The sequence below is a fragment of the Phyllostomus hastatus genome, unplaced genomic scaffold (assembly GCF_019186645.2).
Source record: "Phyllostomus hastatus isolate PE091 unplaced genomic scaffold, TTU_PhHast_1.1 phas_contig_254, whole genome shotgun sequence".
Lineage (NCBI taxonomy): Eukaryota > Metazoa > Chordata > Mammalia > Chiroptera > Phyllostomidae > Phyllostomus > Phyllostomus hastatus.
Genome location: NW_025333810.1, coordinates 376,091 through 391,137, shown reverse-complemented (window position 1 = coordinate 391,137; position 15,047 = coordinate 376,091). Strand labels below are relative to the sequence as shown.

General features: G+C 38.2%; 1 protein-coding gene across 12 annotated transcripts in view; it reads right to left on the bottom strand.

Moving 5' to 3' along the window:
• PAM (peptidylglycine alpha-amidating monooxygenase) overlaps positions 1-15,047 on the bottom strand; it is a 278,027-nt gene that overhangs the window by 80,219 nt on the left and 182,761 nt on the right. For all 12 annotated transcript variants that reach the window (XM_045837893.1, XM_045837894.1, XM_045837890.1 and 9 more), the window contains exons 7-8: positions 12,836-12,921; positions 11,359-11,442 (exon numbers count right to left, since the gene is read on the bottom strand). In XM_045837893.1, coding sequence (XP_045693849.1) covers positions 11,359-11,442; positions 12,836-12,921 — 170 coding nt within the window. The remainder of the gene's footprint in view (positions 1-11,358; positions 11,443-12,835; positions 12,922-15,047) is intronic.

Here is a 15,047-nt window from a genome sequence, read left to right as displayed (position 1 = left end):
CATAATGAAGGTTAGAAAAGAATGAGAACATCCAACTACCACGCTTCTGAAATCAGTGGGATTATCAAGCAACCTGATTTAGAACTACCCCTACCAGATAAGGGAAGTGGATTACTTAATACATCAGAATGAAAAGGCTTAAATGAGATGAGTTAAATGATTCCATCTTTATTCATATTTATTCTGTTGTGCATGAATAAATTCATTCCTCTCCATTCCCAGAGGTTCAAAGGACTTAGAAACACAGACTCTATTACTTGTTTTATATCGTTAGGACATGAACTTTGGCACATGTACAAAATGGAAATCCAACATACATTAAGTTTTTTTTAGTTTTTAATAGCATTGGTCTAGTAACTATACCACCTTAGGCAAGTCACTTAACCTTTCTAAGCATCGATTGCCATTCTGTAAAATAGAGGGGCTGGGCTAGACAATACCTTCCTACCACACTGTCCTCCTGCAATCACCCTGGAGACTCAATCTCTGCTGCCAAAATAAGTGCTTTAAAAACAAATTAGTTTACACACCTCAGATCTATGGTTTTTACTCCTTTTTTTCCCCTAGGAGAAAATAAAATAAATGTCACTGTTTCCTTTCAACCATGCCTTCTCAGCCATGTTTCCATCTGTTCGCTCTATCTGGAAAGGCCTAAGAGGCCATGGCTATGGAATTTCATGCAAGTTGAATGTTACCTTTTTGCCAATCATTGTATTTCAGGTTGGTCTCATGGTTTCTGCCTTTAGCGGTCTAGTCCCTGTCATCCCACATATTCCACTTAAGGAGACCTGGGGAACATTATGCTAAGTGAAATAAGCCAGTCAGAAAAAGACAAATACCCTATGATTTCACTCATATGTGGAATCTAATGGACAGACTGAACTAACAAGCAAAACAGAGGCAGACTCATAGATGGAGAACAGATGACAGCCAGTGGTTGGGGGGGCAGTTTAAGGGATGGAGGGATTGAGCAAAAAGGAAAAGGACTCGTGTTCACAGACAACAGTGTGGTGACTGCTGGGGGAGGGGAGCATAAGAGGGCTACATGGTAATTAAAAAGTACAATAAAGATTACATTTAAAAAAGAAATGGGTATAACTTAACTATTTTCGCTCATTCTTCAAAAAGGTTTGTTTAGCTTAAGTGTAAAGAAGGAACATTTGCACCCCTGTATACAGGGAAGGGGTGTCCAAGAAAGTCATACATGGATTGCAGGTAGCTTCTACCACTATAGCATTTTAAAATACAAAGAGTAAATTTTGTGAAAAAGTTAAGAATAAAAATAAACCCTCTTTTTATTTATTTATTTATTTATTTATCTAGCTATCTATCTATTTATTTATTTATTTAATTTTTAGAGAAGGAAGGGGGGGAGATAGATATATAGAGAGAAAGATCAATGTGTGGTTGCTGGGGGTCATGGCCTGCAACCCAGGCATGTACCCTGACTGGGAAATGAACCTGCGACACTTTGGTTCGCAGCCCGCGCTCAATCCACTGAGCTACGCCAGCCAGGGCATAAACCCTCTTTTAAATTTCTAAGTAAAATAAATAAAGTGCTAGAATAACCAGATGGTAATTAAATCCAATTTCTTCTTCCAAAACTCCCCTTTTCTTAAGAGAATTGAGATTTAATTATACTTATTTTGGTAAATGCAAACTATCCTCTTAATGTCTCAAACCCCAGGAGATTGCCTTGATATACCTGTACTACAGAGGCAAGATACAGAGGTAACTTCAATCCTTACTAGGGCAATATGAGCTGCAGTTGACAAACTTTGATTTGCATAAAAATTGACTGGGCATCTTGTTAACATTTCAGATGTGGGCTTAGTAGGGTGTACTGACTCTCTGAAAAAATATGCCTATGTGTATATATATAAATTTTATTATATATGTTTAATATAAAAACGTGTAGCACACAATTAACAAATAATACAATATATAATACTGTTTATTATAAATTACATATAACCAATCGAATATCACAGAATTTTTAAAAAAATTTTTGCTGTGGTTGGAATCGATGAGTGAGTGGTTAAGATGAGAACATTTGCTGATATTCTGTGCTGTTTATTGAAACAACAGAGACATGTGTTAGAACTGCAGCTGCTCATCACTGATGTGAGCAGAATCTCTGTTGTATTGGATAACAGTTTTTAAATACTCAAAGAATATTCCCTCAATTTTTTGGCTACTCACAATAATCTGCAATATTAACATCTCTTCCACAATTTCCTTAAATCCAAATGACCAACAAAATAATTTATCAAGCACTGATTTGCAGCATTTGTCAATTTCCATGGTGTTAATTTCCCCACCATGGTTGATTTCAAGCTACCAATGTGACATCACTGAACACTGGGTTAGGAAGAGATGAGCAGTTAACATCATTTTATAGTATTTCCACCATTCCGAAACAATCGATATAAATGCTCTCTAGAGCACAGATAATAGTAAAATGTAGTAAAATAATTAGATGATGATTTTTGAGTATTCATTGCCTTTATTTTTAATGATGGCTATAATGAACAATCAGCTCATTAAGGATCTGAAAATTAATTATTGGCTCTTGTGAGTCAGTGTGAGCCCCCAGCATGCTGCTGCCGAGACTTTGCTTTCTGTGCATCTAATTCAGTAGGTCTGGCTGGAACCAGCAATTTTCATTTAATAAGTACCCCAAGGAGATTCTGATGCAGGTAGTCTTCAGATCTGGTTTTGAGAAATCCTGACCTTGATTATGTACTTTACAGGTAATTCTACTCAGACCTTCCAGTTAATTCAAATCCTTTAATGAGGCAAGTAGAGGAGTTCCTGTGTTTCAGTAAACACTGGACAAAAATTCTGAAGTGTGAGATCTAGTGCAGGTAAGAGCCTGGGCCTTGCTCATGCACACTGGACCGTAAATTGGAAAAACTGTTTTGTCAAGTTTGGTGGAATTGGTTAAGGTTTAAGCACTCATTGACCCAAAAATCCCATTTCTAGAAATCTACCCTGCAGTGTCAATACATGGTTACCTAACACATTTCTAACATTGACACTCACCAGAGCACTGCTTGTAACAGCAAAAACTCAGAAGTTCAATGTCTTTAATAGGGGACAGGGTATATAAATTATAGCATATCAGCACAACAGCATACTAGGCAGCCATTATAAATAATGCAGAGCTTTACATGTACTGCCTTACAAATATGCCCAGGGTACATCGTTAAGTTAAAAACAGCAGCAGATGCAGATCTGTGAGAGTGTGATATGATCTTTGTCCCCAAAAGAAAAAAGTGCCTCTCTACACATCTGTGGTTTCTGTGTGTGTGTATAGAAATGTAGGAATAAGCATATGAAAAGTTGGCAGACATAAACGGTAGTTACCTGGAAAGGGGGGATGGTGGGTGGGAAAGGGAGGTGGGATTGAAGAGGGTAGTATAATTATTTTAAATATTTTATTTTTTTTATGTTTAGAGAGAAGGTAAGGAAGAGAGAAAGAGAGGGAGAGAAACATTGATGTATGAGAGATACATTGATTGGTTGCCTCTCACACACCCCTAAGTGGGGACCTGGCCTGCAACCCAGGCATGTGCCCTGATTGGGAATCGAACTGGTGACCTTTTGGTTTGTAGGCCCGGGCTCAATCCACTGAGCCACACCAGCCAGGGCTAATTTTATTCTTTTTAATCATATTCCTTTTCTGTAATACCTTTTGAGATATAATTCACATACCATACAACTCACCTCTTTAAGGCTTACAATTCAATGGTTTTAGTATATTCACAGACATGTACAACCATCACTTCATATTACAGATTATAGGTTTTTATTAAAAGTAAAATATCATAATTTTTAACTTTTATTTTTAATGTTTTTCTGTATTTTCCACAAATGGGAAAAATAAATTTTGAGAGAGATTATTTTAATAGGAAAACATTCATATTTATACAGAATCCTCCAATCAGGGTTAGTATTTTAACTGATAGCTCATGTATTAAGGAATAGGTTTCATTATTCTAAAACTGACTTTCTGCACTTCTGAAATCTGAAAAGCCTAAAGATTTTTCGTAATATCTGACAGCAAAATTTTATCTAAATGAATGTGAAGCTATTTATGGTCTTAATTTATCCATTATGGTGTGACTGTTTGAACATTTTCTATAGGAATACTAATGTATTTGATTATACATGGTACCTCAGGCCACCAAAGGTGATAAAATGTAATATATAAATTATGCACTTGAGTACTTTTCAAAAAGATTCTAAGTTCTTAATACTAAACCATATCTGGCCCAAAGTATTTAAATAAAATTTGTACCGCTATATTAAGGACTATTAGAGAAACAGGAAGCGGGAGTTGGGGAGGGAAGAAAGGAGACTAGCTGATTGCATGGGTATCATATGAACCGCCTGGGGAGAGAACAGGGAAACAGGTAAAGTGCACCTTTCCTGGAACCACATTTCTGTATTTACTGAGGATGAGGCTTGTTTAAGCAGGTGGCTACTCTTGGTGTTGAAAACTTGGAAGCATTACGTGCATCCTAAAATGAAAGCTCACGGTGAGAACTATCATATTCTGGAAGGAGTGGAAGGAGATTAGGCTTGCTGGACCATGTGCACATCAGGGTCCTATTCAGGAAGGGCCAGGCTGAGAGCTGGGAGGATGCCATCTGTGTCTCCCTGTTAGTGTGGAGACTCAGTGGCTTTCAGGCATCTCCTTAGGAGTGGGGAGGCATTAACCACACCCTCCATATTTGCAATTTCAAAGCAGATTCTTCAATCTGAAAAGTACTCCAGAGCCCTTGAAAATCATGGGTTCAAATACCCTGATCAGGGCATTCCTCACTTTGTAGGAGTGAGTAAAAGCAGGCTTGTATATCTCACTGGAAAATGTACAGGGGGAGGTATCTAGGACAGATTTAGGGAAGACAACAGTGAAAGCAATAGGGAGCAATCTTCCACCCAGTTTCCAGCTATCTCAACGATCAGGGAGAGAGGAGTCAAGAGCACTCTGATACTTACACTGAAGTCGAAGCAGTGTGCTTTATCTTGGAATGAATAACTTTAAGTGTGGCTGCCCGGCCACTGATCTATGCTCCATCTTGTTCAAAAATGCATTAGCAAGGGATTTTTCCTGGGCTCGTAATTTCAAAGATTTTTCCAATAGCTTCCTGGCAGTACTCTTGTAAGGCAGAGATGCAGTGGAATTAGAATTCCTCTGGAGTCCTCTGTTTTCCGTCCTGCCTGCAATTGTTTCCAGTCCCTCTAGCTCCCTCTACCACTCCCTCAGTTGTGGTATGGCAAGAACTCCGCCTGTTGGTATGGTGTTAGTATTAGTTACTATTAGTTAGTATTAGTTAGTATTTTCATTGCATGCATGAAAGCAATCTCTGTGCCTAGTGGTAATACTCATCTGCCCAGAACTAAGCTATTGAGAAGCCACCCCTAAACAGAACATAGCCAGGATGGAACAGTACAAAGAGGGTAAGGATCATTTGAATCTGAAAGTCACCAAATCCAGGCACTGATGTTCCCAAAATTTTATGCAAAAATTCCTTTGAAGGGATTCAACTCAGACTCTCTTATTTTAAATTTACAAACAATGGTAAGAAACTTAGCTACATAGATTGCACATCTAAAGCATCAATGTAGAACAAGGGAGAAGGATGCTTATAGGAAATCAATCTGGCAACATAAAATCTCTTTCTAAATTTGGGGTGGTCTTGCTTGATTTTCAACCCTGTCTCTCACTGCATTGAGTGTGTGCTGGCTCATGTGATTATAGTGATTGTTTTATTTGCTTCCATTGGGTGAACTGCAGAAGGCAGAATCTGCTCTTATTCATCTTTGCCTCCCTCCATGCAGCGCTCTGAATTAAAATGAGTTGAAGTGGTAGCTTGACAACAGAGGAAGCTATAGAAAATATAGAAAGGCAGGTAGAAAAAGGCAGCAAACCCAGTTAAGTGGAAAAACTCTACTCCTAAAATTATGAGGGACATAATTAGGTAGAAAAGGGTCGAGGATAAGAAGTACAGCTAACATTTATTGCCCGTCAGTGATATGCTGGGCACAGCTGCAGGCATTTAACATATAGCAACAATCCTAATTTCATAAAGCACATACTATAATTGGGAAAGATTTCTGGCCAGAATGCTCTGAAGTTGTAGTACTTAAAGAGTTAAAAACCTTAGCTTTCTGGAAAACTTAGCTATTGAAAAGGATTCATTCTCTAAGGGTTCGAACTAGAATTTCATGATGTGATATTACTAAGACAAGACCAGGAATGTTGAGATAAACTTAGAGCTCATATAAAGGAGAGTTGAAAACAACCCCAGGTATCATTGATCTCATTTAGAACATAGGTATTAAACACCCAATCTAAGGAAAACAAATCTTGTAGCTATAAACTCCCAAGAACATGCTAGAATGAGTGTGTGTGTGTGTGTGTGTGTGTGTGTGTGTGTGGTCTGTATTCTTCATGAAGAATACCTGCTAATTTTCCTGTATGCAACCAAGAGCTTAAGGATACTAGGCAGCTTGGAAATTTTGACAGCCCAATGGGAGTCAGAGCTTATGCGCTTGGGAAGAGATCCTTACCTCCATTTTAAGAATATTAGTTCCAACTGTAGTTGGTGGATGCATGGGTTTTCCAGTTTGAGAAATCAGATGGAGACCAATAAGCTAATGCCAGGGACTCTGGAAAAGAGAGGCCAGTTTTCCTAAGAGTCTCCTGGGTTGGACATACCTAAGAAATGTGGCAAATTTTTGCAGCAAATCTCAGGTGAATTTTCTCTTTGGAACAAGACTTTGTTGAAAAAACACAGGAAGAAAAAAAAAAGAGACCAGGCGGAATCTCTAGTTCCTACCATTCTCATCTCCTTAAGTGCAAGGATTTAATCTTGTAGTTTCTTCGTATAACTGAACTACAAATAACAAAAACTGCTGGGGAGAACAGGGCACAGACCACAAGTAGGAAACTTCTATTGGCAATGTGAGAGATGTGAACACAGTTCTGTGTCTGAACATAGCAAGAAATAAAACACCATTGAAAAGTAACCAACGTACTCTCCATGTTATGGGAAACTATAACAACTACGCATTTAGGAGAATTTATATCCCCTGGAAGCCTTTTACAGGGACTAGAATGATACTAGTTAGCATTTACTGAGCACTTACCAGGTACATTTATGTGAACCATTATGAGACCACTTCATAGACGAGGTGGGCAGAGGGGCTAGGAACTTGGTGAAGGTAACAAACCAGCAAGTGCCACCGCCAGGCCATCTGCTCCCACAGTTTGGTCACCCAACCCCTACACTATTGCCTCTTTGAGACTTTCATTTCTAATAAGATTACATTCTGTTTTACAAAGAATACTAATTTATAGAAACCCTACATTTAAAAAAATAATTTATGCTGGCCTTCCAGAGCCACAACCCAGGTTCACCATGGCCTCCTGGAGCCCCAGTCCTTTCTTCACAAAGCTAGGAGTAGCATTTCCATGCCCTCAGGCCTCGGACTGAAGGGAAGATCTGATCAGGTTGTATGTAGCTTGGCTAGTAAGCAGTATGAGTGCCTTCAGAATAAAGTCCTCACAAGAATCTTTAGGGTCTGGTCCCCACCTTTCCCCTCTCTTCTCAATTCTTGCCACTTCTCCCTTTGTATCTCACACTCCAGTGACGCCAAATGCCACAAGTTCCTTGTGGACATGAGACTTTTCACTCTCCTGTGTCCATGTACATGGTTTTACCTTTTTCTGGATTGTGTCTTCCCCTTCCCTCTGTCTACTTTGGGGCTTCTAATCACCATTCAAATCCTTGCTCTGGCTCCATCTTCTAAGAGCCATTCAGATTATGTCCCCTGCCCCCACCTCCTTCCAGGCACACCTGTCCACTCCACCTTTCCACAGGTTCCATATCTGGAACACATTTCTACTGTTGCCTAGAAATGCCCTGTTTTGTTCTTGTCTCTCCAGCTGGAATATACTAAACGCCCACAGGCAGGAAGATTAGTGCACTTGGTACAGGTGTGACACCATGACTGACATGGAATTTAATAAAGTTGGCTGTTTATATATGATGTTTTCACCACTTCACATTCTGTAGGATTTCCAAAACAAACAAATACCAAACAAAACAAATATTGCATGTTATTCCACAGAACTCACATGCAATTTTTTCCTATTAACAGATATCACAATCCAAGCATACCCAGTTGGCTTTAGCTGATACTCTCTCTGACACTTTATCCCATTCCAACAAACTTTAGAAGGTATTTTACCTTTGCTGTTGCTTTACCTTCACTTTTCATTAAAGAAAAGTCCCAGGCATCTCACCTCTCTAAAACCTTCCCTGGGTGGAAAGATGCTCAGGCCCTTATGCCAAACATTTTTCCACTTTTCAGAAGAGGGCAGTAATTTCTTTGTAGTCTTAGTCTGCTTCTGATTTACAACTTATGTGCTTAAGGTATCATCAACAGTTTTAATAATATTAAGTTCAAATCTTCATTGAAACTAATATGACCATACATGGGTGTATATTTTTAATACATCTATAACTTATATAATGCATTTTTAATCAGAAATATGATGACCTTGTTTTTCACTTCTAGGTGTATCTGAAGATATGTGTACAGTCACAGCACAGAAACGTTTTAAAGTACAAGTTGCCCCTTACAGTAATTCAAATCAGGCACATGGAGCTCTGTGTGGACTCTTCTTTGCCGGGAGACTGTGAGTAGAAAGGCAGCACATGGACGGCAGGTACTGCAAAACTTGCCTGGTGCTTCTGCTTGTGGAATTTACATGCACAATGTTTTGTGTTCCAAAGGAAAACAATCCACACAATGCTGTCTTTCCTGCTTACTATTTCCTACTTGTCCTTGTTCCTTATAATCCTTGGAAACATACAAACATATGTACAGTTTTAGGTAGTCTATATGAAATAGTCTATTTTATGTTTAGCTATTTTCATTGTTATTTATTTAACTAGTCCCCTATTAATGATATTTGTTAATTTCTGGCTTTTCATATTAATAGTCAGTGGTGCATAAATAATTGTTGGTTGGTTGATTTTTAAAAAAAATAAAAATAGCCCTGGCTGGCATAGCTCAGTGGATTGAGCACGGGCTGTGAACCAAAGTGTCGCAGGTTTGATTCCCAGCCAGGGTACATGCTTGGGTTGCAGGCCATAACCCCCAGCAACCGCACATTGATGTTTCTCTCTCTCTCTCTCTAAAAGTGAATAAATAAAAAAAAATACTATTTTTTTAGAATAAAAGCACAGAACAAGATTTTAATGTTCTGTATAGAATGTATATAATAAAGTTGCATTCCCAAATGCTGCACTAATTTATAAACCTCCCCAAACTGTACCAGATTCATGCCAACCCTGGCAGTCCTGGGTTTTATAATTCGATTTCCACTTACCCCCAATTTAATAAATATAAAGTGATCTCTTATTGTTTTAATGAGATTTGACATTTTCCCATGTGTTTATTTACTATTCTAAGCCACACAGAACTTAAGGCAAAAGATAATATCTAATACTACTGAATGAATCACATGAACAAATTGTTTTATTTATATTTTCATTATATAATAATAAGCTCTATGAAATACAGAACCAGTAATCTTTCTCCCTCATATCTCATTTATATCTTCTCTCATAAATATGATTCTCAAAAAAGTGAAAAATTAAAAATTTATATAAAATTTTATCATCAATCTTTTATATAGATTTATGCATTGACTATCAGAACTTTAAAAATTACCTGTAGACTAAACAAATTGCAAATTCCTCATCAGTAATAAATTAACTTAAATGAAATTATTATAGTAATATATTTTAAGAACTAGTATATGCCATCCATTTCCCAAGGGCATCATTGCAATATCTGTTGGGCAACACTACAAAGCCAAGAGGAATTAGTTTGAAAAGTGAAGTCTAGGGGTTCTCTAGAGGGATAAAAAGTGGAAAGGGGAGGGTGTGTGTGGGAATGACCAGCTACTTAGCGGTGGTGCGCACAGAGAGCCTTCTTTGCCTTTTTAGAAAAATTACAGTATTATCAGAGCTTTGACAGTAAGTAGTCTTAGAATCTGCCTGTTTCACTGATACCAACAGGGTACATTTTTAGAAGAGATAATTTCTGTCTTTGTTCCTTAAACACAGACATTAATTATTCCTTTGTTTTCAACAAAACCGTGTCTTAGCATTACAGACAGTTAACAACTTAAGATTAGGTTCTGTTCCAAAAATGAAAAACTATTTATATATAACTCAAAGCATGTTTTTAACATCAAAACAACTTTTATTTGGAAGTTGGGTTCATGGGCTGGCCCACAGGAACTTGTTTAATTGATAATATATCTGACTAAACCACTAATTATAATTTTTCAATTACATAAAATTATTCTTTCCAACATTTTTTTTCCCAGAGGAAGATACTTTTGTCCAATCCTAAATGCTGAGAATCCATGGAACGTCTCAGCAAAAGCCCCAGAGGATATTTCATAGGCAGAAATGGAAACCTACTTCTGGACTCAGTTGTGGGACAGAGAGCTAATATGTCTGGAGAGGGAAATGTATAGTCTAGTTAATACAAACAAATGATAGGTTATAGAACTTGGGGGATATTTATAAGACAGCAAGACAATAGGAAAGCTGACAAGCCAGGGAGAAGACTGCCTAATATTTACACTCCCATGAACATAGGAGTGTGAGCCTGGAAGGCCACTGGAGTTTGACTGAGTACAGCAGAAGGAACAGCAGGCACCAGTCCAGGTTGCCTTGGGAAAGGGCCCCTTCCTCATGTTACAATTCTATAATAAGAAAAGAAGCATTTAAATGAAGTGCACAGTAATCACAGGTGAGCAATAGGTGTCTAGGGTGGTGCTCAGCAGTGGGTGCCTTAAGGGGTGGGTGATTTTTGCATTAGTGCAGTGGACAATGGATGCATTCATGAATTGGAAAGTGTGGATTATAGATAAAGCACTGACATGAGCTAGAGTGTTTGAGAACCTCGCTGGTATTGTAACACTTGCCGACTCTCCCAAGGGCTTGCTCAGAGAGTTCAAGGATTTACTAGTGCCTATACTTTCTGACAATGCAGCTTGGAAGGAATCCCCCAACAGAAGCAGGTAGATAAGATAATACATTGGAAAGCCAAAGAACCTTAAAGTCAGCATAAGAGAAAGCACAGTAGGATGCATAAGAGAGATACCCTCAAATAAATTTCTCCATAGTCCCCAATTAGAAGAAACAAAAGTAGTTGATCCTAGTGGGCAGAGGGTGCGGTCAAGTTTCATTTTAGTATACATATTTTAAACAGTGTAGTACTGAGAGTTGTGTTTAGTTCCAATACTTCAAAATGTACCTCTAAATGCACTGATATCCCCATAGTGCACTTGTAGTACGAAGTATTTACTTCCAGTCTCTCCTCCAACTCTGAATCCAACACCTAGATTTACAAAAGATGATAAATTAACATTTTAGAAGAGGAGTCTCAAATGGAGCTAATCTCAGATTGCTGATCTGTGAAATCAAAAGGTAAATAAAATCACATATCACGTATGAAAATGAAAGTAAACTAGGGATTTACTGAAAATTTCTAATATAATCTAATTCCAATATTTCTAGTATTTCTAATATCAATCCTTCTCAAAGCTTTGACAGAATTCTATACATAGTTCCCACTTCAGAACCAGAGTAACTACTTACATAGTAAGAGGACAATTCAGTCATTTTGAAAGAAACAGAATAAAACAAAACAAAATTTTCTCCCTGATTATAGAACAGACATACATGAACCCATTCTCTCCCTTCATTTTGTATATATTCACATTTATTTTTATTTGCTCATTGAATAGAGGAAATAGACTTCTTAGGAACATCTCAGAGGAATTACTTTTCTTTCCATATGAGAACAGGTTATCTACAAAAATGTTACTGAGGAAACCATTACCAACTAGATTACAAAGTCTAGTATGTCAATAAATTTTTGGCCTCTGAAGGGTTCCTAATAGTCCTAAGATTAATAAAGTTGGCTAGTAAGCTAAAAATTATCTACAGAGAAAATATGGACTGGTGAAGAAATTTTTTTCTATATGCTGTACTAATGGATCTTTAAAATGTCATCAAATGTATGACAGACCCCCTTATTAATTTCCAAACTTGCTTGGTAGTGGCTGGCTGGTAAACTATAGAGAGGATTCCAAGGCTCATTTGAAGCAAAGCAAAACAGATATCAGTTAGAGTGACATGAGTTAGAGAGGCAAGAGAGGGAGTTGTACTTCACAAGATGTAGTCCCGACACACGGCAGACCTATTCTGTAGCAGAACCGCACATTCACTTTGACATTAAGAAGTGTTTAAGCAACAAAAGAGAGTCTAGCAATTCACTCGCACATTGGAGGCTATAAACAGTTTTAGAGGTGAAGTCAGAAAGCCAGCTGAGGTTTGGCATCATATTAAATACTCAGGTTCCAGGACTATTAAAAAAATCTGTTTGCTGAAACAGCAGTTTATTTAATTCCTAGCCCTCTTGGCTCTCAAAATGCTACTGCTGTCAAGAACCAATGTGCCTTAGGCCCAAGGTGGCCTGAGGTCAACTTGGTTGCTTTCTATCTAAACTGCTGTGTGGGCAAATTCCTTGCCAAAGAGAGGCCAAGCAAGAGTAACTACCTAAACAAAAACTTTCCGGTACAAAGCAGGTGATACAGGCACTTTTTTAGTGTAAAACAGCAGAACAGACCATTGTCACCAACTGTTGGAAAGGACATACAGTAAAAAGTACTTTGGAATCAGAAATTAAGCAGTTTAATATAAGACTATCCAAGAGGCCTCAGGATTACCTTCGGGGAGTCTGGTAGGGGGAGCATTTCTTGCCCAGGCATACAGAATATTGGCTTTATCTGCACAGGTTCCTTCATCACAAAACCTGAAAAGAAAAAAAGTAGCTATAAATGAAGATGCAAGTAGTAAATGTATAAATTACTCACCATGGTGGGGGTACCGGGGAAAATGTATGACAACAAAGTAAAATACTACACGGATATTTTATCACTGTAGTCATATCAGCTTGAGGATCTCATGACGACTGAAGCAAAGAATATTTTTGATGTGAAAAAAGCACATAAAAAGGAGATTTTATTTGTTTGTTTGCCACCCAGTGTAAAACAATCCTGTGATGTAGAAACACAATTTCTAATTCAGTACATTCAGATGTGGAATGTATGCCATGAAATCAGGTAGAAAAATAGGCATCACATAGAGAATCTGAATAAACCAAGGCTAATGCAGAAGAAATTTAGAAGTGGACGGAAAGAAACGTCTACTTTGGGGATTGATGTTAGCAAGTCTCCAGCTGTTGCAACAAACAGTATGTGGTGCCTACACTCAGCAGGGTGAACAATACAAGTATACCCCACTTAAAGGGTTCTTGGTGTTATATATACACATATGACTTTTTAAAAGTTTATGAATATTAGTTGTGTCTTACAGGTTGTTTCATGCTGTGCAAATCACTGTATCTTATTGAGCTTCAGTTTCCTCTCTTGTAAAATGGACATAGCTATACTTACCTCACAGAGTTGTTCAGTAAGTCAAATGAGATATAAGTGAAAGCACTTTATAAACCTCAAAGCATAATACTGAGGTAATGCATCATTTAGCAAAATGTTCACATTATCTAAAGATTCACTGTTGAGAGGCAGGGTTGGATGGTGAAAGGAGCACAGGCAGAAAGACATAGCTGGAGTTGAGACCCAGAACTTCCCCTTAACAGCTGTGTATCCTGAGCATGTCTATCAGCTCTGGAAGGCCCTTCCTGAATGGAACTGTTCTGCTTGGGCTGCGATGCTGCGGTAACCAGCACACGAGAAGATCCAATCTCATAAACGGTAAGTTGCCTGACCCCAAGCCACATGCATTTTTCCCTTCATTACACTATATCTCTTAGTTTGTTCTGTTATAAAATTGGATTTATTAAAAATGCCATTAAGTGACATTTTTATGCTGCTTTTGTAAATTTGTGTTTTGAGTAATTAGCACCAAGCAAGGTCAGAGTCAAGAGTTCAGGCAGATCTGAAAGGTTTGAGGACTATCAAGGACTAGGACAAGCATAGCCTTCTTGGGCAGGAGGTCGGCTCACACAGGAGGAAACATGCCCTTGGCCAGGAGGGGAGTAAAGGGCAGACTGTGGGGGCCTCCTAAAGAGGCTAGACATGGAGGCTAGAAACCTGGAGAGCAGTCAGGATACGAATGAGTAAACTACTAGTGAGGAGAACCTTCAAACTCAGAGGAAGGGACTCCTAACGTATGCCCTGCCTATAGCCAGGACAGGCAGTAAGCGCAGACAGCTGTTACCTGTCTGAGTAAAGGGGTGAGGGGCCAGGCACCAGGCGGTCTCCATAAGGTATGTTCAGCAAATATTCTTGCTTCTATAAATCAGTCTGCAGAAAGAAATTGGGTAATGTGCCATGTAAAACACATCAGCCAGTGGTTTCTTACTGCTCACTGTCAAGAACAATATACTTATGGTGACGGATCATTACCATGTGAGACTGGTGCACTGAAGAAATGTCTGTGATGCCCTTGTGCCAAGTGTGCTGAAAGGCTTAGGGTATTGGACAGTGCCCAAAAGTAAAATTTTCCTCCTTGGCCTCATGCTATAACAGTTTAAAAAATGAGGTTGTCAGATGTGATGAACTTTGTATCTCACTGCTGTCAGCTACTAAAATTTAAAGATCTGCATGACAATTTTCATAGCTTTCAACCAAGATCATAAATATGCAGTGTCTAACACCAATGTGCTGACAGTCTTAGGTTAAACAAGATAATTATTCCCTCTGATATGTAAGTCAATTCAGGGTGTGACTAGTGAGAAACCAGAATGAAATATATAATAGAGAAAACTGGTTTAGTACATTTTTCTAAGCAACATATTTGATTATGTCACTTGCTGGCACAAAATCTTTCAAATGTTTCCCAAGAATAACATCAAAATAAAATCCAAACATTGTAGTATAAGGTCTTACATGATCTGGGAGCGTGTTATATCTCTGG